The sequence below is a fragment of the Melitaea cinxia genome, chromosome 25 (assembly GCF_905220565.1).
Source record: "Melitaea cinxia chromosome 25, ilMelCinx1.1, whole genome shotgun sequence".
Taxonomy (NCBI): domain Eukaryota; kingdom Metazoa; phylum Arthropoda; class Insecta; order Lepidoptera; family Nymphalidae; genus Melitaea; species Melitaea cinxia.
In genome coordinates this window covers 75435-102590 of record NC_059418.1, presented here as the reverse complement: position 1 = coordinate 102590, position 27156 = coordinate 75435, and the positions used below count along the sequence as shown (strand labels likewise).

The window sequence follows — 27156 nt, the reverse complement described above, 5'->3', positions numbered from 1 at the left end:
ATCTAAAAATTAAAAAAAAATTGGAGTGGACTACCCTTTACATTTAGGGGGATGAAAAATAGATGTTGTTCGATTCTCAGACCTACTTAATATGCACACAAAATTTCATGAGAATCGATCAAGCCGTTTCGAAGGAGTTTAACTACAAACACCGCGACACGAGAATTTTATATATTAGAAGAAAAAAAAACCTTGGCGTATATGTGATGGTGATGATACACCAATTTATAAGTTCTCCAGATGTCCAGGACTATTACTGAAAAATACATACAATTAAATAGAAATATTATTCCATCTTCTATAGCTCTTCCAAAAACTTTACTGATAGTTTTCTAAAAGTTTCTCTTGTTCTTTCGATTTGTACAAATATTTAATTCCGGTCTGGTTTTGTCCTTATGGGTCTCCCCACCGTGCCTTGGAGAGCACGTTAAGTGATCGTTCCCAGTTGTTATCATACACACCCGATAGCGATCGTTACTCATAGTAGGGAATATATCCGCCAACCCGCATTGGAGCAGCGTGGTTGGTGGTCTGACCCTTCTTCTACGTGGAGAGAGACCACAAATATCATGGTGACAGACTACAAATATATTTTTGTTTAATATTCTCTCATACAAACCATTTGTTAGAAAAGAATAATGAACAATTATGTGCTTGTAAATAAATAAATAAATATCTACACAGTACACACACGGTCGTCTGTTCCCAAAGTAAGCAACTTAATGCTTGTGTTATAGGTAACAGCCGACTGGTATAGCTACATTTTTTTTTTCGATAAACATACTTGTAAATAATACATATATGAATATATAAATAAATATTTATATTACACCCAGACTCGGGCTGAGAATCGAACCCACAACCCTCGGTGCAGAAAGCAGGGTCACTACAAACTGCGCCAACGGGCTAGGCGGCTTGTGTTCGGACACGTACACGCGTACATACATTTCTGCGATCAATTTTATTTATATATGCTGACAAAGTTTTGTTGAGTTGTTGAGTAAGCTGGTGAAAGCGTGACGAGAGCGTTACGGAAAGTGTGATCGGGCGAGGCGAACGGAAGTTGAGAGCGAGATAGAAGCTAGATGGAGCTAAATAACTTTTACTTCAGTCGTGTGGTCACTTTACAGTTAGTTTTGACCAGAAATAGCAACAAAATATCAATAAACCGAAATTGGAACAACTCGCCTTATCGTAGACCAAAACAAAAACCAATTTTAGACAAATATAAACCTTAGTGTACTTACTTTACGGTAGATTTTTGGCTAAATTTAAGAAACTTGGTAAAATTTAAATATAAAGATAGACCTGTTGAGGGAATATCGTCCTTATCTTATAGTCTTAGAGCCGTGTTTGCTATGGGGTTGTTTTCTGATAAAATTCCCGTAGATACCGCCGCAGGCCTCCAGAGCGGAAACCGACTGAATTATATTAGACCTCAGACAGTTAAGGTACGGCTTCTATACTAAGACTGATTTGACGACAAAAAATTTTTTGTCGCAGCTTTAAAGACAATTTTAAACTGACTTAAATAAAAGAAGGTTCTCATTTTCTGATGTTTGTGTTGGAACTATTTCTAATAATGCATATTGTACTACACTTGTCAATGTAAAATCGTTTTTTATTCATTTGCTAGTAAATAGACTTATTTCTTCTTTAAAAGCTTTTATTCAACTTGCAATGTATTGGCCAACTTAGATTTAATGATTTCCTGCATTCTGGGTATCAAATGAAAGAACTTAAGGAGAATACCAGACCACGAAACCTGGTCGGTGATAACTAATTTCGTTAACTGACTTCAGCACATGACAAACATTTGTATTGGCCATACAGGTGTTTGCCGTGGTCTGGGTGTTTGTACGGTCCTTGTGGGTCTCCCCACCGTGCCTTGGTCCACGTTAAGCCCTCGGTCCCGGTTGTTATCATGTACACCTGATAGCGATTGTTACTCGTATATCCGCCTACCCGCATTGGAGCAGCGTGGTGGATTAAGCTCTGATCCTTCTCCTACATGAGGAAAGAGGCCTGCAGGCACAGCAGGAAATTTCCGTGTCGAGTTAGAAGCTTGTGAGAGCCAGACAGTGCGAGCCGTCTCGTCTCTGCGACGTTTAACATAATTTACCTGAATGTATGGATATTTGTATGTGTATGTATTTATATTGAATTTATCAAACACTATCAAACACACATGAGTTCCCGCCATTTCTGGCGCGAACTTGTGAAGGCCTATGTCCAGCAGTGGGCTGCGATACGCTAAAGTCATGGTGGTGATGATATTTTTATTATCTGGGAGAAATCGCTCTTTAGCGATAAGTTTGCCTTTGTACATCTTTATTTTTATTTGCTAAAGTGTTTGTGCTTTGGTGTTCGATGTAAAATATTAAATTAGTTGTTTTTTGTGGGACATTCGTTTTATTACAGAAATTTTATTTTTCTTATTAGTATACTACATAAAATATACATATTCTTTTATATATATATATATATATATATATATATATATATATATATATATATATATATATATATATATATATATATATATATATATATATATATATATATATATATATATATATATATATATATATGTTAATATGTATTTGGATAAATAAACTAAGAAAACGTTATTTTTTTTAATTATATTAATTCAAAATTCGCTTAAACGTCTCAGCAGCGGAAACGCAGCTTAACCGGAAGTCCGTAGTAAAATGGCGGCCGGCGTAAAACTGATGTGCTTCCGAACCGTATCTCCACCATCTTTACTGAAAGTAGGTTACGGAGCTTATTAAGCTATTTTAAATTTACACAACTTGGAGTAAAAGTTCTTGGAAGTTTAAGCTTTAAATAAATTTATATTTTAAAGCATAAATAAATAATTAAAGCTGCATTGGCTTATTATATTCGGGGATAACTTCGTCGTTTATAAACCGATTTTGATAATTCTTTTTTTGTTGGAAAGGAGATAGCCCAGGGTAGGTACCGTGATAAGGAAACTAGGATCTGGTGATGGAATCCTAGAGAAATCGAGGAGAGTCTTCGAAAATCGTAGTGACGACTAGTGCGTTTGTTAATTTTTAACCGACTTCCAAAAAAGGAGGAGGTTCTCAATTCGACTGTATTTTTTTTTTTTTTTTTTTTTTATGTATGTTGTTACATCAGAACTTTTGACCGGGTGGACCGATTTCGACAAATTTAGTTTTAATCGAAAGGTGGTGTGTGCCAATTGGTCCCATTTAAATTTATTTGAAATCTAACAACTACTTTTCGAGTTATATCTAATAATGCGTTTTTACTTGACGCTTTTTTCGTCGACCTACGTTGTATTATACTGCATAACTTTCTACTGGATGTACCGATTTTGATAATTCTTTTTTTTGTTGGAAAGGAGATATCCCTAATTTGGTACCATGATAAGGAAACCAGGATCTGATGATGGGATCCCAGAGAAATCGAGGGAAACTTTTCGAGAATCCGCAATAACTTTTTACTGGGTGTATCAATTTTGATAATTTTTAATTTAATCGAAAGCTGGTGTTTATCATGTGGTCACATATAAATTTTATCGAGATCTGATAACTACTTTTTGAGTAATCTTTGATAACGCGTAGTTGCTTGACTATTTTTTCGTCGATCTACGTTGTATTACTTGTCGATGTAATTGAAGTCGGTTTTTTTTTCGTTTGTGAGCAAACACAATTATTTTCGTCAACTTACGTTGTATTATTTGTCGATGTAATTGAAGTCAGTTTTTTTTTTCGTTTGTGGGAAAACACAATTATTGGATCAATATTTTTCTATGATTGATTTCCTCATTACGATCCATTTTGAATATTTTCCAGCCTTGTGTATCTGAAGCCTTTAATTTTTTTTTTCAAATGCTGAAATAAATTAAAAGTGTACGCATAATACTAAGCATCAGTATCTACAGAAGAGACGCGAATGTAGGTGCGTTTGTACGTCGCGCGTGACAGAATAATGTGAGAGAATTACATAAGGTAGTACCTACTTCCCCAGTCAGGAGGCTCCAGATTTTAAGGATACTTTGTCTACCTCACTTGTATTAGTTGCTCTATTTTACTGAATATATGTCCTGCTGTACCCTGTTTTTTTAACTTGGGTAAAATCCATCATAGATACCCTCCGGCGCGGGGACGCCAGAAGGTTATGTCAGACTCCTACTGACTAAAAAACCACCACGTGTGAGCAGTCGTCCGCCTGGGTGGGGCGAGGTGGGGTCGCGCTAGCATTCGCCACCTCGCCCCGGGTCCTGCTGTACCCTACCTCAACTAACTTTTCTAAGTCTTATTAGCAACTACATTTTATACAACATATGTCCAGCTGTACCCTACTGTACTTTTATCTTTCATAAACCTCGTGTATCCTCTACCTCAATCCTTCTACCACCTACCTAACTATTACTCAATCAATATCTGACCCTGCTCATGCAGCCGGCATCACTCCTCCCACCGCAACAAGCGTTTCTAAATCATACTTGTAACATGTGATTATTCTAATATTGTATGTATGTCTGTGTGCATGTATGGTGGTGTATGTAAAAATTGAAATAAAAATAATAAATCCATCAGCGCCAGACCACGTCCTAGCTTAACTGGGTCTAGTTCGAATGATAAATCATCTGTGGTATTATAATGAATTGATGTTCAGCAATAGGCATGGGCATTTAAAGCTCGTGGATGTAAATTTTAAATAAATTAAAAAAAAAATCTTGTGATTGATAGACTGTGACCAAGATATGTCCAGCTTTATCTAACAACTCTCTCTAACTAACATCTAAATCATAAACTGTTTTAAACATTTTTGAATATCATATCAAAACTTGACCGCTCCAGCGGGGTTCGAACCCGCGTCTCCGACTGACCGTGTCGGTCACACGGTCGATCGGATGCCGACACGGTCAGTTGGAGACGCGGGTTCGAACCCCGCTGGAGCGGTCAAGTTTTGATATAATATACAAAAATGTTTAGAATTCCTAATGTGTCGGTCACACGGTCGATCGGATGCCGACACGGTCAGTTGGAGACGCGGGTTCGAACCCCGCTGGAGCGGTCAAGTTTATATATAATATACAAAAATGTTTAGAATATTTAATGTGTGTGTAACACAAAAATAAAATCGTTGATATCATAAACTGTTTTTTAATCTTTACGCAAATTTCACTCATTAGATGAAACAACTTTTTCGGATGTTATAGCGGCTTATTAAGCTTTTTAAATGCCCAATATTAAGAATACTTTACAGCAACTATAGTCACGGAACGAACCGTCGGGCATTTAAAAATACTTAACCACGAAAAAATCTGAAGAAATTGTTTCATTACAATCGAGATATTCAAGATCATACTTATAGCCGATGTGTCCCTCCAGCTCGCTCCTGCAGTCGGCAGGCGGAGTGCGCCGGCATCAGCAGTTCCTCGTGTGTGAGGACACACTACGACCCCGTGACACGCTGCCTCTGTGGCGACAACCTGCCCCCCATCAACGGACAGTGCGAGGCGGTCACCAAACGTGAGTACTTACCGACTTATTATGAATACTAGTGGTTGAAATATGACCATCATCATTACAGCCTATACAGTCCACTGCTGGACATAGGCCTCCACAAAGTTTACGCCAAAAATAACGTGAACTCAAGTGCTTTGCCCATAGTCACCACGCTAGGCGGGCGGGTTGGTGACCGCAGTACTGGCTTTGTCGATAGGGATATATTCCCTACTATGAGTAATATATCAGGTATTTATGATAACAACTGGGACCGGCAGCTTTACGTACTCTCTGAAGCAAGGCGAGGAGACCCACTAGGAGTGACATCCAAACTTAAAGAAAATATTTGTTAACCACACGCCTCCAAGGAGAAGCTTACTCTTAAGCCTCGATATTTTTATATACACAATATATTTTAATACACAAACAAACACAACACAAACACACACAAGTAATACAACGTAGGTAGACAGTGAAATAGTCAAAAAAAATACGCATTATCGAAGATTACTCAAAAAACACTCGTCAGATTTCAATCAAATTTAAACAAGACCAGAAAACAACAGCTTTCGATTAAAATATGATTCATCAAAATCAGTTCACTCAGTAAAAAGTTCTGAGGTAACATACATAAAAAATATAGTCGAATTGATAACCTCCTCCTTTTTTGGTAGTCAGTTTAAAATAAAAAATGGTGATTTATAATTAGTTATAGGAATATATAATATCACTTCAGCCTATCGCAGTCCACTGCTGGACAAAGGCCTCCACGAGTTCGCGCCAAAAATATCGCGAACTCAATGGGTGTTGCCCATAGTCACCACGCTGGGCAGGCGGGTTGATGATCGTGGGGCTGGCTTTGTCGCACCGAAGATGCTGCTGCCCGTCTTCGTTCTGTGTATTTCAAAGCCAGAAGTTGGATGGTTATCCCTTAGTCGCCTCTTACGACAGCCATGGGAAGAGAAGGGGTGGCTATATTATTTACTGTCGTAGCCACCTAGCTTGGTTTTTTCATTAATATATAATATAGAACCATACTAACTGTTTCACACACACAAGCCCGCGAAACCGCGACCTCTGGCCGACCTTTCTTCCGTTCTGCCTAAAATGAATATTTGAAAAGGTCAGCCAGTTTATCTATCACTTCAATTTTTTGCTTTTATTTTATTGCGACTGACAAAACTAACTTATATAAACTAATTTTAACCGACTTGATGTTTGAACGGGTGTTGATAATTGCTTTTTTTAACCGACTTCAAAAAAGGAGGAGGTTCTCAATTCGACTGTATTTTTTTTTTTTTTTTTTTTTTTTTTTTTTTTTTTTTTTTTTTTTTATGTATGTTACATCAGAACTTTTGACCGGGTAGACCGATTTCGACAAATTTTGTTTTAATCGAAAGGTGGTGTGTGTCAATTGGTCCCATTTTAATTTATTTGAGATCTAACAACTACTTTTCGAGTTATATCTAATAATGCGTTTTTACTTGACGCTTTTTTCGTCGACCTACGTTGTATTATACCACATAACTTTCTACTGGATGTCCCGATTTTGATAATTCTTTTTTTGTTGCAAAGAGGATATCCCTAGTTTGGTACCATGGTCAGGAAAACAGGATCTGATGATGTAATCCTAGAGAAATCGAGGGAAACTCTCAAAAATTCGCAATAACTTTTTACTGGGTGTACCGATTTTGATAATTTTTAATTTAATCGAAAGCTGATGTTTATCATGTGGTTACATATAAATTTTATCGAGATCTGATAAGTACTTTTTGATTAATCTTTGATAACGCGTATTTACTTGACATTATTTTCGTCACCTACGTTGTATTATACGTTATATCTTTTTACTGGGTGCACTGATTTTGATCTTTTTTGTATAAATCAAAAGCTAATACTTGTCATGTCGTCCGTTTTAAATATGATTGAGATATAATGAGCAATTTTTGAGTAATCTTTGATGACACGTATTTACATGACGATGTTAAGACTTCCTGCACACGATGCCGTCACCGCGCCGTCGCCGCGCCGACGCCGCGCAATTACACTGTAGATACGAGTCGCGCGAAGCCCGCCACCGCGTCGCCGCCGCGCCGCCACCGCGCGCGTTCCCCTCCCTCCTTGTTTGTTTGATTCATTCCATTACCGGCCGCGTCGTGCACGTGCGTGAACTTGTTAATTAATTACCATGGATAGTTTTGATTACGAAACGTTTATAAGTTTAGTGGAGGACAGAGAAGTGTTATGGGACAAAACTTTGGAAATATATAAAGACAAGCGTAAAAGTTTAAAAGCTTGGTTTGAGATCTGCCATATAATGAATGAGAACTTTGCAGACCTACCCGATACGGAGAAAAATAAATACGGTAAGTATCTTTTTACAAAATTTTATTTATTCTTGTTAATGTATTTCTATCTAGTGAGGCCAAACGAAAAAATATATAAGTAGCTGACTTAAAGGAAGTTTGGGACAAGACACGATCAGTATGTTTTTTATTTAAATCGTAATGCAACAGTGTATTATATAGTGTGTGGATAGTATATCTCGTAAGCAATTTCGTGTGGTAGGTACCTACATTAAACAAGCAATCACTTGCTACTAGTAGTTAGTGATGGGACTCGAGCCGTGTTTCACTCGAGTTACTCGAGTAGTTTTGTTTTTACTCCCACTCGAGTCATATTTTTGATGACTCGGATTACGTGTGACTCGAATGATTCACTCGAAAAAAAAAATACTCGAGTCTCATCTTTACTCGAGTGACACTCGAGTAAATCGGTTTTCACTGGCGAGTGACTTGAGTGAAAAAAAGTCACTCGAGTCCCATCACTACTAGTAGTAGCTTGAGTATTCCCGCTAGATAGAAACATGTTTCGCATACATATTAACAATAATTATTTTGCCATGGTACACTGCCATATTCAGAATTAAAATACTCCTTATATTTGTCACGTATTTCATTAGCTGTTGTAGGAACCATTTCTGTTGAATCAAATGGCAAAAACTCCTCTAATTCACACCCGCTTAGAGATTCTTGGACCCCTTTTACGCCCTCCTCTTTGTGTATAAAATTTTGCAGTAAACAACAAGCTTTCACAACATCAACAGCCAAATCCAATGACACATTTAAAGGTCGATGAAAAATTCGCCACTTATTGGCCAGTATCCCAAAGGTGCATTCTACATATCGTCTCGCTCTTGTTAACCGATAATTAAAAACGGATTTTTCTGCATCAAGCATTTGACTATTATATGGGCGCAGTAAATTCTGATGTAATGCAAATGCTTCATCACCTACGAATACATATGGCAAGGCAATGTTGGTATTAGGTAAGGAAGTAGGTCCTGGCAAGTTCAAAGTATTGTTAATCATGTTGTGCCAGAAAGCTGTGTCTTTAAAAACACCTGAATCACAATCCTTTCCATAAGCACCGACACTGATATAAATAAAGTTGTAGTCACTATCGGCGACTGCCATTAATAGAATCGAGAAGTAATGTTTGTAGTTCAAAAACATCGATCCACTTTTATTTGGTTTTATTACTCTGATGTGCTTTCCATCTACAGCACCGACACAATGAGGGAAATTAGCAGACACTTCAAATTTATTTGCTATTTCTAGCCAATCGTTTATACATGGCATTTTCATATATTTTGGGTAAAGTTCAGACCATATTAGAGAACACACTTCTCGTATGATTACGCTTAAAGTTGATTTTCCCATTCTAAAACGATATTCAAGATCGGCTAATGAAGTTCCGGTTGCTAAATACCTGCAATCGAAAAAAACATTACAATAATAAAATGGATTATTAATATTAATTATTTCAGGTAAACTAATATCTCAGAAATGGAAGAATATAAGGGATGCGTGGATGAAATGCGACAAAAAGATACGTGAATCGAAATCTGGATCAGGTGCAAAACCAGTACATAAATATCAATATTATGATAATTTACAATTTTTGAAAAAAATTACCCCACAGCCAACCCAATCTGGATCAAACATGCCGGAAGAAAACAAATCTGAAGTTACTAATGTCAACAAAAGAAAGAAAAACGAAGAATTAAATCCTGTAGATAAGAAAATGATTAAGTTTATGGAAACGTTAGAAAAAGATGACGATAGTAGAATGATGTCTTTTTTTAAAGGTATAGCTCCTACCGTGGAACGCTTCAAAGACGAAGATATTGTTGAATTCCAGTACCAAGTATTGAATATTATAAGAAATATCCAATATAAAAATAGTTATAGCGCTCCACATCATTCACGCACAGCAGGCGCAATGGACACCCCGGCACACTACGGTTACAATACTAATGCTGGACCCAGTACGAGAGTTCAATCACAGGCTTCGAATTATAGCATTGAAAACGATTCATTACAAAGCATTCCAAGTCCATCTACTTCAAGCTTGATTGATTTTGATTTTTCTACATTACATCAGAATAATTAAATATATATTATATTTATTTTATTTACCTCAATGTAACAACCAATCTCTCCTTAGCAGATATACTTGCTCGCATATTTGTATTTGTGTGTTGCAGTTTATTCTTAAATAAATCTAATAATTTATCAAATGTCTTGTAATTCATTCGAAAATAATCACAAAATTTGGCCTCGTCTTTTCGGAGATCTTCGTAAAGTGTATGAAATTCACCAAATTGCTCCCGTGCCGACAGCATAGGATGAACCCACAACTTTCTAACTCGACGTTCTTTTTGCCATTTTCTATACATATAGTAGGCAAGCACAAATTTCTTTTTTTTCATTATATAAGACATGTTTGCGTCACGTGCGATCTCGCGGCGTGCACGTTCGTACGCGGCCGGTAATGGAATGAATCAAACAAACAAGGAGTTAGGGGAACGCGCGCGGTGGCGGCGCGGCGGCGACGCGGTGGCGGGCTTCGCGCGACTCGTATCTACAGTGTAATTGCGCGGCGTCGGCGCGGCGACGGCGCGGTGACGGCATCGTGTGCAGGAACGCTAAGACGACTGTGGTCATGTTCAATACTTTGCCACAACGCCATCTATCAAAATTTAATGAAATTACTTCGTTCACTATCGATCAAATTACAATATTCCACTAGAGTAGAGAGTAGCAGTTTATTCGTTATAAATATATTTGAGCTTTTAATTTTTAAGTTATCGCTAATATTGGGTATTTACTTGGCTATTTTACGTCGACCAACGTTATATTAACCTCATTACTATTTTACTGGGTGGACCGATATCGATGATTCTTTTTTTAGTCGATAGGTGGTGCTTGTCATGTGGTCCCATTTAAATATAATTGAGATTTGACTCGAACTTTTTGAGCTATAATTGATATGGCGTATTTACTTGACTGTTTTTGGAGTTTTCTCCTTAAGAATTGATTTTCATTTAAGGCCCCGGAATGAAAAAATGTGAACAGTAAAATCTACTGAACGAATGACCTTATAAGAGATGGCGTTCAGACGTTTTCTAATAACGCAATTCGGTTCCGCTAGATGGCGTTATTAGATTCATTTATTTACAATTTGATATAGTATTAATATATTTCTTAGACTAGTAAGCCTTTTTTGTGCCTATTTAGACAGTTGATATGAAGGGGTAAACTCCAGTCGTGCATCGGAGCTGTGTGAAAACATGAACATTACATATTTTTAATAAAAAAGACATAAGCCGTAATTCAATTTAAATCCGCTTCAACTAAAAAACCCGCCGTAATAAGCGATATCAGCGCTTCGCGCGAATCGACGACGGGCCTTTTATGAAATTTCTGCCTACAATCGCTAACAAAATGTTAGAAATAACAGTAGAACATTATATAATTCTACAATTTTATAATGTCGCGTTATATGGAATACGAACAAAGTATTACTATTTTTTCGTCGATCTACGTTGTATTACTCTTCGATGTAATTGAAGTCGGTTTTTTTTTCGTTTGCGAGCAAACACAATTATTATTGGAAAGGATCCAAAAATGGCACCATGATAAGGACACCACGATCTGATGATGGCATCTCAGAGAAATCGATGGGAGCGTTCAAAAATCGCAGTGACGACTAGTGCGTTTGTTAATTTTTTAACCGACTTCCAAAAAAGGAGGAGGTTCTCAATTCGACTGTATTTTTTTTTTTTTTTTTTTTATGTATGTTACATCAGAACTTTTGACCGGGTAGACCGATTTCGACAAATTTTGTTTTAATCGAAAGGTGGTGTGTGCCAATTGGTCCCATTTAAATTTATTTGAGATCTAACAACTACTTTTCGAGTTATATCTAATAATGCGTTTTTACTTGACGCTTTTTTCATCGACCTACGTTGTATTATACCGCATAACTTTCTACTGGATGTACCGATTTTAATAATTCTTTTTTTGTTGGAAAGGGGATATCCCTAGTTTGGTATCGTGATAAGGAAACCAGGATCTGATGATGGGATCCCAGATAAATCGAGGGAAACTCTCGAAAATCCGTAATAACTTTTTACTGCGTGTACCGATTTTGATATTTTTTAATTTAATCGAAAGCTGCTGTTTATCGTGTGGTCACATATAAATTTTATCGAGATCTGATAACTACTTTTTGAGTAATCTTAGATAACGCGTAGTTGCTTGACAATTTTTTCGTCGATCTACGTTGTATTACTTGTCGATGTAATTGAAGTCGGTTTTTTTTTCGTTTGCGAGAAAACACAATTATTTTATCTACTTACGTTGTATTACTTGTCGATGTAATTGGTCGGTTTTTTTCGTTTGCCAGCAAACACAATTATTATTAAAACACCGTCGCAACACAAAGTCCGCAATCGGGAACGTACCTAGTCTTGACAAAGCTCGAAATTAATCACAGGTCATCGCAAAAGAATACCGATTTCAACCAAGGATGATCCGTGAGGCTATTTATATTAAAAAACACCCATATTTCAATAGAGTTGAGAGATAGATGGCTTTCCATTACCACCGACTTAGGATCCTATCCATACATATAATAAAATGGTAGGAAAGTCAAAACTGTACATTGAATATTTTTTTAAGGAATACTCGGGGTGTGATCTACAATCGATACCGAAGCCAAAAATATAGTTTTTAAAATTTTTCTCTGTTTGTCTGTTTGTATGTATGTACGTCCGGGATAAACTCAAAAAGTACTGCATGGATTTACTTCAAATTTGGCACGAATATTATTAAGAAGTCGGGTCAACATATAGGCTACATATTATCACGCTATCACCTACGGGGAACGAGCAGTGAACCTTTATTTCCTCAACGCATTCTATAACAACGTGTAATCTAACGACGCATATTTGAATGTTGTTGTTATTATGTTAATGACCATGCTATAAGCTAGCTTCACACTACAAATAAAGACATTCTTTAGTATATTTAGTATCAGCATAGCACCCGTGCGAAGCCGGGGTGGGTCGCTAGTTATTAAAATAATTAAATCAAAGTCCAAGCATGGCATGCCACAGATTAAGCACTCAGATAACTTTCTGCGTAGAAAGGGGTAATTAAAATATTGATGTAACATAGGGCTGTTTCAAATAACTTTGTAGCGTTAGGACATCTAATACTACCTAATAATACCGCAGTCCTCCCGTAACCATGGTTGCTGTAAAGTATCCGAAACTTCGGGAATGTAAAAAACATAATAACCTACGATAATACGGCCTATAGTTGGCTGGTAGAGAACGCTTTTACCATTAAGCCCGCCTTAGTAATAAATTAATAAATAATATGCGAAACAGTTGTTTCTGTACAAAATGAATGAATGAATATTTCATTTTGTCGTTTCATGATTGAAATTCGTGTAAATATTAGAATACAATATGAAAAAGCTAATAACCCAAATAAAAAACATTATCTTAGTTTTTTATTCTATACAACTAGGTCGGCAAACAAGCGTACGGCTCATCTGATGGTAAGCGATTACCGTAGCCTATAGACGTCTGCAACACCAGAAGCATCGCAAGCGCGTTGCCGTCCCTATCCCCCATTCCCCAGGAGCTCTGGTCACCTTACTCACCAACAGGAACACAACACTGTTTGAAAGCAGTATTATTTAGCTGTGATATTCTGTAAGGTCGAGGTACTACCCCAGTCGCGCTGCTCCATATTTTGTACAGGTCACACAGGATTTTGTTCATTTTTATTCAACGCTAGCTTATATTTTAATTTTCATTCTCTATAGAATAAAAAGATTACTGTTTTCTCTTATCAAAGAGGTCTATTTTTTTTCTTTCTCTTCTTTATAATGCATATTTCCAAACATGTGTTGACTTAGCCTATAATTGCAATGTATCACTCACTCACTTACTCATTTCAGCCTATCGCAGTCCACTGCTGGACATAGGCCTCCACAAGTTCGCGTCGAAAATGGCGACAACTTGTTTTGTGTCATTGCAATGTGTAATACAAGCAATGATTATACGCTTCAGCCCGATTAAAAGCCGATTTAACCCTTTAACGCATATGGGACACATTTGTCCCCGTACGTTTTTTCAGTTTCCTGCGATACGTATTAGTTTAAATCAATTTAAAAGTTTGTATTTATAAATTTAAAAGTACGTTTAACGATATTTTAGCTGAGATCACTGAACAAGACGGATTAGAAAAGAAATAAATAGGCGCGAATTTGTGAGTTTTTCGTCGGCTGAAGTTGTGTTTTAGATTTTAATTTTTATGATATTTCTTCAGTTTTGTGTTGCTATTTTTTTAATAATTCTATTCTTTGGTTAGTATTTTGCAAGTTTCATCTGTTTTTCTAATGTTTTCATTAGTAAATATGGTTTTTTTTACGAAAAATTGAAAAGGGACACGGGTGTCCCAGTGTGCGTCAACGGTGCCTTTTGTCATATGTTTGACTACCCTCTAAATTTACTATATTTAAGTCATTATTCTTGTAAGTCAATGTAAATTTTGATTCAGTAGTTCAAAAACATGTCTACGCGAAGGACAAAGGAGTTTTCGTTAACAGGCAGTGAGATTTTGGAATATTTAGTAGCTGATAATAGCGGCGACGAGGATGGACTTCTTTTGGACGAAGAAGATCAACAATTTCTGGCGCAATACATTGATGAAGGTCTTTCCAACGTTGACATTGAACCAGGCAGTCCTCCGGGTGTTAGCGAAATTATACAGAATAAAGAATATAGACAATTGTAACAAGAAATTCCACGAAAAAGCACAGAAACTTTACCCTCGTTCAACTGGAGAAAAAACTCCTACATACCGCATCAATTTCATGATCAAGAAGGCTACAAATATGGCGAAGTTAATATTTTGGATAGTCTTACTAGTTCAAATTTCTCTCCTATAAATATTTTCAATGCTGTTACAAATTTCGATCAATTAATAGACGACATTATTGTACCTAAATTGGAACAATACACATTGCAAAATGGAAGGTCTTGTACTCTCTCTAGTGTTGAGGCCAAGGTTTATCTTGGAATGAACTACGTAATGGGATATCATGTTTATATATTATATTTATATAAAGAAAATTAAAGGTACACTGCTTTCATGCCTAGAACGTCGCCAAGATGTAAGTCGTTCCGTAATTGCTGATTTTTCGTCTCGTCGGAGAAGTTTTCCATCTTCAGTAACCACAAATAAGTGGATAAGTCATACTCCAAAACGGGAATAGCCTTCTCACTTTATGGTAAAGGCAAATATAAGGCAGAAATGTGTCCGATGTGCCAAATTTCATGTTGAGAATCGAACAAACAATACATGTTCAACGTGTAATGTACATTTATATTTTACTTCTAAAAGAAATTGTTTTGCAGAATACCACTAACATTTTTTTCTTTTAGATTATAATTTTCAGTTGATATAATAAAAACGTTAATTTTTACTATATTAGTGATTTTTTTTTTGCGAAATAACGATATGAAAAACGTGTGTGAAATTGGTACATTTTGCAACCGTTGACGCACATTGGGACACATATGTCCCAGCCTGAAAAACACATGAAAAATAATAAACTATTATTTTTTTCATTGTTTTATGTTTAATTAGCTCTTAATAAACCGTTATGACTAGTAAACAATTTCGTTTAATTTCTCTAAACCTTATGTGCGTGAAAGGGTTAAAGAATCGTAATAAGTTTCATACGAGTGTGATATCGCTTCAGCCTATAATATCTCACTACTGGGCATAGGCCTCTTTCCCCATGTAGGAGAAGGGTCAGAGTTTAATCCACCACGCTGTTCGAATGCGGGTTGGCGGATTAAATACATAACTTTGGTATTATACTTTTAATTTTTTATAAAAAAAAATTTAAAGTTAAACTTGTGATGGCTTCCCATATAATATAAAAATATAAATGTGTCTGCTTGCATACGGAAAAAAACCAACTTCAATATTATGTAGACTAGGTATACAACGTAGGTAGACGAAAAATTAAACAAGTAAATGCGCGTTATCAAAGATAGTAATTTTCATCAAAAATCCCCTATTAGATATCAATCTAATTTAGATGAGACTACAAGACAAGCACTCGCTTTCGATCGAAACAAAAATCATCAAAATCGGTACACCCAGTAAAAAGCTATGAGGTATAATACAACGTAGGTTGACAAATAAAATAGTCAAGTAAATACGCATTATTAGAACTCAAAAAGTACTTGTCAGATCTCAATTATGAGACCACGTGACACGCACCACCTTTCGACTTAAAAGAATCATCGAAATCGGTCCATACAGTCAAAAGTTCTGACGTAACATACGTAGAAAAAAATACAATCAAATTGAGAACCTCCTTTCTGGATGTCGGTTAAAAAAAAAACAAGTAAATAAAAAATAGTAATTTATTTCGGTTTATTTAGGTACTAGCTGCTGCCCGCGACGTCGTCTGCGTGAACGCTATACAGCACCAAAAATACCTACGATTATACCTTTTAAAATATAATAACATTCATTTACCCGTTTCTTCTTTATATTTCATATCTATAGAAAGTGCAGTAACAGTGGGAGATTGTCTTTTGTAAAATTGACCTTCAAAAAGTGCTTATTTTTAGCCTGCTTTGAATAAATGACTTTATGGCGATTCTGCTGAATTATTAAGTTATAAGTTGTGACTGAAGCAGATGGAGAAAATAATGAATATATGTGGCTAAAAAAAAATTACATGGCGCTGGTTTAAAATTGTATTGATACTACTTATATTCATTTAATTATGTTTATCGGCCTAAGTTACTTATATTGCGTGATATTTATAGTGTGAAGCTAGCTTATATAGCATGGTTGTTAACATAATAACAACAACATTCAAATATGCGTCGTTAGATTACGCGTTGTTACAGAATGCGTTGAGGACATAAAGGTTCACTGCTCGTTCCCCGTAGGTGATAGCGTGATAATATGAAGCCTATATGTTGACCCGACTTCTTAATAATATTCGTGCCAAATTTGAAGCAAATCCATGCAGTACTTTTTGAGTTTATCCCGGACATACATACTGACAAACAGACAAAAATTCTAAAAACTATATTTTTCACTTCGGTATCGATTGTAGATCACACCCCAAGTATTCTTTAAATAATAAATAAATGTACAGTTTTGACTTTCCCACCATTTTATTATATGTATAGATATGTATATAGATGATTGATAGTATAATCCGTGTTTTGTAGAAATGTTTTTTCTTCTAGGTACATTATATACAGACAGACAAAATATTAATAATTATAGCATATATAGTTTAGTACCTAAGAACAAGTCATTATGTGACCCCACAGAGCCGTGGCGCTGTTGTAATTAATTGCGGCAGTTAAACTTGTACCTTATAAATAAACGGTAAAGGCCAGGCGACCCCCCCTCCACCCCCACCGCAGGGGGCAGGGGGTCACAATTATAGTATACGATGTAATCATTTCCTTGGGTTAAGTCGTTAGTGATATTAACATTTCTTTTCTTATTAGCCATTAGGGTTCATTAGGTTACGGTATTTTTGTTCAAATACTTTGAAATGCATGTATATTTTTAACCGACTTTTACCGATTATGTATGTTCGGGGATAACTTCGTCGTTTATGAACCGATTTTGATAATTCTTTTTTTTTTTTTGTTGGAAAGGAGATATCCAAAGTGTAGTATCGTGATAAAGGAACGACGATCTGATGATGGAATTCGAGAGAAATCGAGGGAAACTCGAAAATCCGCATAACTTTTTACTGGGTGTACCGATTTTGATGATTTTTAATTTAATCGAAAGCCGATGTTTATCATGTGGTCACATTTAAATTTCATCGAGATTTAATTATAACTTTCTGAGTAATCCTTGATAACGCGTATTTACTTGACTAATTTTTCGTCTACTTACGTTGTATTACTTATAGATGTAATTGAAGTCGGCTTTTTCGTTTGCGAGCAAACACAATTATTATAAATTAAAATATATTTAACTTGCAATGTATGTAAGTACGAGTTACCGATATAGATAAACAAGGGAAAACAATAATTTGATCTAGATAAACGTTTTAAATTTTACTATTTTCAAACTAACTTAATACAAGTACCTAAATCTTGCGACAAGCTTATTATCAGAGAAATCATGTAATGTTGATAATAAAAGTCTTAAAGGAAAAGTTCATTTTTGAAGTTATACGATACGGTTTGATCCCCGCTGGAGCGGTCAATTTTTGATATGATATTCAAAAATGTTTAGAATTCCTAATGTGTGGGTAACACAAAAATAAAAATCGTAGATATTACAAAATAGTACGGTGTCGTCTCTTGTCAAAGATTTTCATTGTAATATGAAACTTTGAATAGTTACGGGTCTCTGTAAAGAGCTCACTATAGACGGCGCCACGGTTCGCTTAAACCGAATATAAAAATCATCATATCAAAAATTTCGATCCAGCGGGTACATCGTTCCTTAGCTTAATTGGCTAAAGCGCCGACACGGTCAGTCCGAGACGCGGGTTCGAACCCCGCTGGAGCGGTCAATATTTGATATTATTAATTTATGATATTCAAAAATGTTTAGTTATACTTCTTTTGGCGCGCTAAGGATAAATTATGAGTGTAAATTATTACGATGCGCGCGCACACCGTTACGAAAAAAACTGACACCCTGAAGTTAGCTAGTCAACGAAGAAGTTAGCAACGTATAACTTCTTACTACGTGCGTACATAAGTACGCACACACATATTTATTTCATTTCAATTTATTCACACAAAACAAGAAATGTGGCGACATCTATCGCGCAACATACTAACTACATAATAAGAGTAAACTGACGTATGCTACATCGCGCTATCAGTTTTCAAAGTGATTGAATATATATACATAAACCCGACAACAACCGTTGGGTGACGAGGTCCCCCGCGTTAGGACGGCTCGGATACGCTTAGGCGCATCCGTCCACAACTCGCCGCAGCGCTCCGCATAGCGCCTCCTCCATCCCGACGACGTTCTAAGCCGAGGTGCGATCTCGCTTGGAGACACCCTTATGACGAACGTCACCCCCGTGCCCTCCAAAAAAGGCCCACATCTTCCTTCGCGGCCAGTGTCTTCAGTACCCGGCCCCTCTCACCGGTGACGTTGTAAAGGCCAGTAGGGCCAAGAGCAACAATCATTTCGAAAAAAAGAAATAACCGTTGGGGGCAGTAGCCCGCCAGACACAACATCCGTCTTTGCGATGGCGGACGAGATTCTTCACACCTCGTTCCTCGCACCCTCAAAAGAACAAATAATAATACAAGTGAATCTGCGTTTTTCGTATAGTTTAATCTCTGAACCCATTACAATCGTGTTGTGGAACAGTTTCGTATAAAACATGCTCTTTTGATATCGATAAAAACCAACGATAAACAAAATAATATATAAAAATAAAAGCTAAATTCTTATAAACGAGCGCGGCGCCATTATCGCGCGATCTCGCACGAACGGCGAAATTATTAACTGTTAGGAATCGAGGAAGTGGACACGAGAGTCGCGCACGATTGCTCAGCTATCGCTTGCTAATTGCTGCTGCTTGACTTAAGTGAAGTGCTACCGTATCGTAGTCCTTTGTAACAGCCTTTTCACAGTCTTTTGTATCTAATAGGTATACTTACCTTAATGTGATGGAACTTAAAAAGCCGACCGATGGCGGGATAACCATCCAACTGCTGGCTTTGAAATACACAGGCCGAAGACGGGCAGCAGCGTCTTCGGTGTGACAAAGCCAGCCCTGCGGTCACCAACCCGCCTGCCCAGCGTGGTCTTTGGGCAACACACATGAGGTCACGCCATTTTTAACGCGAACTTGTGGAGGCCTATGTCCAGCAGTGGACTGTATTAGGCTGAAGTGAGTAAGAGTGAGAGATATATTTACCTAAATTCATGTAAAACTATGATAGATTTAAAATTTAAAAAATATGAGAGAAGTTATCCTTCATTGGCTACCACGTTACTAACTTCTTCTTCGTTGACAAGCTAACTTCAGGATGGCGGTTTTTTTATTGTCTCGGGAGTTACGAATCGCGTCGAGCTTGTAAGGCAATCGCTAGCGGTATCGCGAAAGTGCAACTGCGTCCCCGTGATTCCGCCCAGGCGTGTTGAAGGAACACCCCAGAGGTTTTAGTCCGTGTGATTCGGACATACCCTCCAGCTCCCCCGGGCTGTAGGCTTCCGTTAGGTTAGGTTCCTCTGGGTAAAAAAAAGGATGTCGGTTTTTTGTGACGGTGTGCGTGAATGGTAAATATTTACTGTCATCATTTTTACCTAACGTCGAAAGAAGTATAACTTCAATAAATTCCTAAGCAAATTATAATAATTACATTTTAAGCTGGCAGAGCAATAAGGCCGCCTTTTGTACATTTTTTTTCTTCAAATTGTTAATGTTGCTTGTTTATTTTATTTGTTTGGTGTACAATAAAGTGTAAAATAAATAAATAAATAAATAAATAAATAGCTGTAAATGCCTTACGTCATTTTGGAAAGCTGATACTCTTCAGACTGCTAGATTTAATTTTACCAAACATAGCTGAGGACTGCCTCAAACTCGAAACCGCTTTAGTGTAAAAAAACCGCAACGGAATCCATCCATCTAACGACCGTCCGACGTACAGACAAACAAATAGAAAGACATTGGTGTCAAACTTAAAAGACCCTTGTTACCATAATGCTGGTTTGGTTGGTTTGGTTTTTTTATATACAACTAGGTCGGCAAACAAGCGCACGGCTCACCTGATGGTAAGCGATTACCGTAGCTTATAGACGTCTGCAACACCAGAAGCAATGCAAGTACTTTGCTGACCCTATCCTCAGTTCCCCCCAGGAGATCTGACCTTACTCACCAACAGAATCAAAACACTGCTTGAAAGTAGTATTATTTAGCTGTGATCTTCTGTAAGGTCGGGGTACTTAACCAGTCGGGCTGCTCCATATTTTGAGCAGGATGTTTCCTACTGTGCCCTGCCTCAGTTAAGCCTCATCTACTCAGTATTAAATTTCCTAACAAACATCGCCAGTTACTGATAAAACTTATCCCACAGATTAGTTACTGGTAGTCATTATAAGCAAAGGTTCACACGTTCTTAGGTTTTGTTTCGCCATTAATAAACTATAACTTAGATTGCGCATAGACATCTAAAGGATTAGAAGGAAAGGAGTCGTTATTGCAGAAATGAACAAAAATATTAACCATGAACTTTTATTTATTGGATACCGTTATTCATTAGATAGCTTTATTAGCATAGGGTGAAGACAATAAAGCTCATACGATTTGCTCACAAACGAAAAAATACCAACTTCAATTACATCGACAAGTAATACAACGTAGGTAGACGAAAAAATAATCAAGTAAATACGCATTATCAAAGATTACTCAAAAATTACTTGACCGATCTCGATAAAATTTGAATGGAACCACATGGCACTCACCACCTTTCGATTAAAAAAGAATCATCGAAATCGGTGCACCCAATAAGTAGGTGTATCTCTTTTTTTGAAGTCGGCCAAACCGTGTTAAATGCTTAACGGCTACTTGTGTTAGAGTATTAAAAATATAAATCAATTATCAAAACATTTATTTTAAGGTTTAGCAACACTATCATTTTAATATCAGTAAATTCGGTTAATTACAAAACCTTTGATAACTCGTTTGTCATGGCAACACAGTTGACACTTAAAAAAAAAAATAGAACGGACGGGAATTAATTTTTAGTTTTGGCGGTGGCAGATCAAAAAGGAGAGAGAATATATACTGACTACGGATCAGACGTAAAAGGCGGTCTCGATACTACTTAGTGGCGTTAAGTACTGATGTGTTAATTAATAAACTTTATAATAGTGCATATTGAGTTTTTCTAACACTTGAATAGAGAAATTTTTGATTTTAATTCCTTGGTACGATAATTTGTGACCTTGGAAACAAAGCGGCGACCTTCGAAGTTCATTATAGTTTTACGAGTGTTCTCAAAAGAGGGGGAGTGAGTTGTTAACCTTTCGTGACGTAAGTACAGGGTCGGAATAAGTGACGCAGCGTGACGATAATGAGGGAACTATAAGTAATATGAGCGTGACGTCACGACAGGCCCTAATACGTTTATGGAGCGATCGATCGCGCGATGACCGCGCGTTTATTGCGTACTGGCTGGCTGGTTACCGGCAGCTATAGCCTTCTTTAACTGATTTCTGTGTTAAATATCAAGCTATTACTGAATGTATTCACATGAATAATTGTGTTTGCTGGCAAACGAAAACAAATCGACTTTAATTACATCGACATATACGCGTTATCAAACATTACTCAAAAAGTTGTTATCAGATCTAGATGAAATTTAAATGTGACCACATGACAAATATCACACACACACACACACACACACACACACTTCAAGCCTATCGCAGTCCACTGCTGGACATAGGCCGCCTCTAGTTCGCGCCAGACATCCCGGTCTTCCGCAATCCTCATGCAGCCTACACCGGCAATCTTACGTAGATCGTCGGTCCAACGGGCCGGAGGACGTCCCACACTGCGTTTGCCAAGACGCGGTCTGCACTCTAGGACCCGTCTACTCCAACGGCCATCGGTCCTGCGACACAGATGACCAGCCCACTGCCACTTCAGCTTTCTATTAAATAAAAAAATCATCACAATCGGTACACCTAGTAAAAAGTTATGCGGTATTGAGCTATTTGGTATAAAACAACTATGGTGGTTTGACAGTCAGTAGATGTATAACGTCGAAGTATGAAAAAAAATATTTTTTATCAGCCGGTTCGGTCCGATCCTTTTAAAATACACGAAAGGATATTCTCGAAGAAATTGTTTAACAATAATTGTGTTTGCTTGCAAACGAAAAAAAGCCAACTTCAATTACATCGACGAGTAATACAACGTAGATCGACGAAAAAATAGTCAAGTAACTGCGCGTTATCAAAGATTACTCAAAAAGTTGTAATTAGATCTCGATGAAATTAAAATGTCATCACATGATAAACATCGGCGTTTGATTAAATTAAAAATCATTAAAATCGGTACAACCAGTATAAAGTTATGCCGATTTTCAAGAGTTTCCCTCGATTTCTCTGGGATCACATCATCAGATCCTGGTTTCCTTATCATGGTAGTAAACTAGGGATATTTTCTTTCCAACAAAAAAAGAATTATCAAAATCGGTACATCCAGTAGAAAGTTATGCGGTATAATACAACGTAGGTCGTCAAAAAAAGCGTCAAGTAAAAACGCATTATTAGATATAACTCGAAAAGTAGTTGTTAGATCTCAAATAAATTTAAATGGGACCAATTGACACACACCACCATTCGATTAAAAAAAAAAATTGTCGAAATCGGACCACACGGTCAAAAGTTCTGATGTAACATACATAAAAAAAAGACAGTCGAATTGAGAACCTCCTCCTTTTTTGGAAGTCGGATAAAAAAAAGCGAGTTTATATTATAAATATGTTACTTAACATATTTCTTATGATATTTATTTCCGTTTATTTTTTCCAATGTATCATGTAATTTAGGATAGATTATAAATTAATTAATTATGGTCGACTTTCGACTACTGGGCAACCACTAATATAGATAAATTTCTGACGAACCAGAACCTTATAAAAAATAAATAAATAAATCACTACAATGAAACAACCTTTTCGGATTTTATCGCGGCTTATTAAGTTTTCTAGATGCCCGTCGTTTCAGATACTTTACAGCAACCATGGTCACGTGACCGAATCCGAAAAAGTTGTTTCATTATTAAAAAAATAATAATAAAGAAATTTAAAAAAAAAGTTTAAAAAATTCTTTTTTATTAATCCGCGTAATCATTAGAAAATAAATTCCATTTCCAGTGCTGTACCACGTGTGCTCGAACAGCGACGAATGCAACGACGGCCTCATCTGCGGGACGCCCAACATCACCGGCCTGCCGCCCGCCCACCTGCGCGTGCAGCCGCCCGACACCAAGATCTGTCTCTGTGACACCGAGAACGGGTATCGAGAGAGGGAACATACGTGCAGCGGTATGTCCTTAATTACTTACCTTTGTATAATATTAAGTCGGTAAATAAGCGTCGTCCATCTGATGGTAAGCCGTCTTGTAGCTTATTCCTTTCATTCATTGGCCTTAGTCCGTCTATTGCAGACGATTTAGACAGTATCAGACAGACACTCCTGGGGGGATTGGGGATTGAGTCGGTAATGCGCTTGCGATGCTTCTGGTGTTGCAGACGTCTATAAGCTACGGTAATCGCTTACCGTCAGGTGAGCCGTACGCTTGTTTGCCGACCTAGTAACATAAAAAAAAGACACTGGTCGCCTAGGTCAGTACACTCTTCAGGAAAACGCAGAGTTGCCTAAGCTCTGCGTCACCCTCTCGACCTCACTGGCTAGGCCCACAGGAACGACGAGTCGATACGTGTGGAGCCAGTTCGGCTGCAGGAGTCTTTCGCATTTTAGAGCTATGCCACGAATGCTTGAAGGAGACGCCATTCCAGGTTTCAAATGAAGTTTTCCTTCCTTGCTATTCTACTCGGCTGGCACCACACGGCAACAATGTAACTTATAGACGCCTGCAAAACCAGAAGCATGGAAAGCGCATTTTCTACCCTGCCCCTAATCCCCCCAAGGACACTGCTTGAGAGAAGTTTTATTTAGCTGTGATCTTCTGTGAGGTCAAGGTACAACCCCAGTCGGGCTGCTCCATATTTGAAGCAACATATCTCCTGATGTGTCCTCACCTCTACCACAACAACAATTTTGTTCGTTTGACTATGATGAAAAAACTATCATTATCATCATTACAGCCTATACAATCCACTGCTGGATATAGGCCTCCACAAGTTTACGCCAAAAATAACGTGAACTCGTGTGTTTTGCCCATAGTCACCACGCTGGGCAGGCGGGTTGGTGACCGCAGTGCTGGCTTTGTCGCACCGAAGACGCTGCTGCCCGTCTTCGGCCTGTGTATTTCTATACTGTGTGGCTACGGTACTAAAGAATTTAGCCACCCCCTCTCTTCCCGTGGGTGTCGTAAGAGGCGACTAAGGGATAACACAGTTCCACTACCACATTGGAACTTAAAAAGCCGACCGGTGGCGGGATAACCATCCAACTGCTAGCTTTGAAATACTATCATTATAAAATTTACAAAATAATATGAGTTGAAATGAAACGACTGACGCACACATACTTTTTTTTAATAGTAAATAGTAAAGTATAGTAGTCAACTTACAGACATTCTAATTGGGACAATGGGGACTGACTAAAAATGGAAAAATACTCAAAGATAAAATAAAACGAGTGTGCTTTAGACCACACGACTGAAGTAAAATTTCTGCACAATAGACCTGCATTGTGTATTAGATACACGAAACGTAAGGCTATGAGAGAAGGAGAGAAAGAAAATGTGCGTTCGCAAATCTCTCTCATGCTCCGTTCATCTGGCCCGATTACATTTATCGTAACGCTCTCGTCACGCATTCACCAGCTCACTCCCCAAATCAAGCGTGCGGTAAGCAGTTTTACTTCAATAATCTTATCATTAATCCTTCATTCCAGACGCCGACATCCTGAAGACCTCGCTCCTGGCCGTCGTCCTCGTGACCTGTTTGAGGAAGCTCCTCGTCAACTAACCGAAGATCTCTGCACCTACTAACGATTAGTTAAGAGATGGGACATAAAACACGACAAAACTATACAAGGATGATTTTACTTTGGTACTTATAAGTACTCAATAACGAGAGAAGTAACGCTTTTTAAGTGAAAACTTCTTTTGGCGCACCGCACACACATCTTTTCCTAGATAGTAAGTTAGGCTGATCCGTCACGCTCTGAGGTGAAAGGCTCAATCGGGTGAACTCGGGACCGCCGAGTGTGCCCGAGCGAGAAAGATACAGTCTCTTCGCAGCTGATCGGGTGAACTCGTGACTTATTGCGTTATCGCTTGATTGCGATGGCCAATGAAGTTTTCACTTCTGCTTAAGAACACACTCCATTTATTATATTAACAACATCCACGGTCTCTTAGTTGCGCCTTTGTACTACATAAAATATTTGTTTTACTATCGGCGTGCGTTGCTTACAATAGTTTAACTTCAGACCTGCAGTTCTAAAACTGTCTAGAGTCGCTAGGATGGTTCGACACTGAAGCTTTTTGTTGTGATAAAGATATTCAATATGAAATATACCTAAGACATATATATTTGTACAGACACATATTGCAAATGACGCTAAAACAAAATAGTTGTATGTTTATAACATATAATAATAGTTTATAATATTAGTTTACCTTTCAATTCTATTCAAATCATTACCAAGCACGACGTCGTTATACTCAAGAACGAAAAAAAAACTGACTTCGATCACACCGTAAAACAACGTGGGTACACGAAGAATAGTCAACTAAATACGCATTATTAGATATAACTAAAAAAGTATTTGTCAGATATCAATTAAATTTAAATGGGACACGACAAACACCACCTTTCAATTAAAAAAATAGATACACAGATACGTAATAAAAATACAATCGAATGATGAGAACCTCCTCTTTTTTTGGAAGTCGGTTAAAAATTAAACAAAACTCAAGTACAGCATGGTCCCGTCCCATCGATATGTGTTTAGCTTAATCAATCGAGTTCGTCGTTCATGTGTGTTCCATCTCTTACGGCTCCATCATCAATACGTTTTCATCAAAATTACTAAAACATCGCCTTCGCTCAGTCGTCTTATTCGTTTAACATAGTGATAAATATAAATTATAATGTATTTTTTTTATATATGTAACTAGGTCGACAAACCAGCGTACGTCTCACCTGATGGTAAACGGTTCCCTTATAGATTAGACCAGAAGCAACGCAGCGTGTTGCCAACCCTACCCCCAATCCCCCCCCCCCCTCCAGGAGCTCTGGTCACCTTACCACAGGAACACAACACAGCTGGAAAGCAGTATAGCGGCCGACCTCAGTTAAAAAAATTATTATTTATTAACAGTAACAAAATAATTAATTTACTTTTAAAACTAACTTCAGTTGAAACGAGTCTGTTTCTGTATTTACTTGCAAAGCAGGAAATGTCTTGCTCAAAATCCGGAGCAGTTCGAATGAAGTACCTCAACCTTACAGAGGACTCTCGAATAATCCTCTCAAATAGCGTTGTGTCTTTGACAGTGGTCTACTAAGTAGACCATTGGTCTACTGAGTAGACTGTTG

General features: G+C 37.4%; 1 protein-coding gene across 1 annotated transcript in view; it reads left to right on the top strand.

Annotated features, from left to right (window-relative positions):
- LOC123666165 overlaps positions 1-25663 on the top strand; it is a 38167-nt gene extending 12504 nt beyond the window's left edge. The window contains exons 2-4 of the mRNA XM_045600370.1: positions 5388-5528; positions 23797-23967; positions 25505-25663. Coding sequence (XP_045456326.1) covers positions 5388-5528; positions 23797-23967; positions 25505-25578 — 386 coding nt within the window. The 3' untranslated portion in view covers positions 25579-25663. The remainder of the gene's footprint in view (positions 1-5387; positions 5529-23796; positions 23968-25504) is intronic.
- The last annotated feature ends 1493 nt before the right edge of the window (positions 25664-27156 follow it).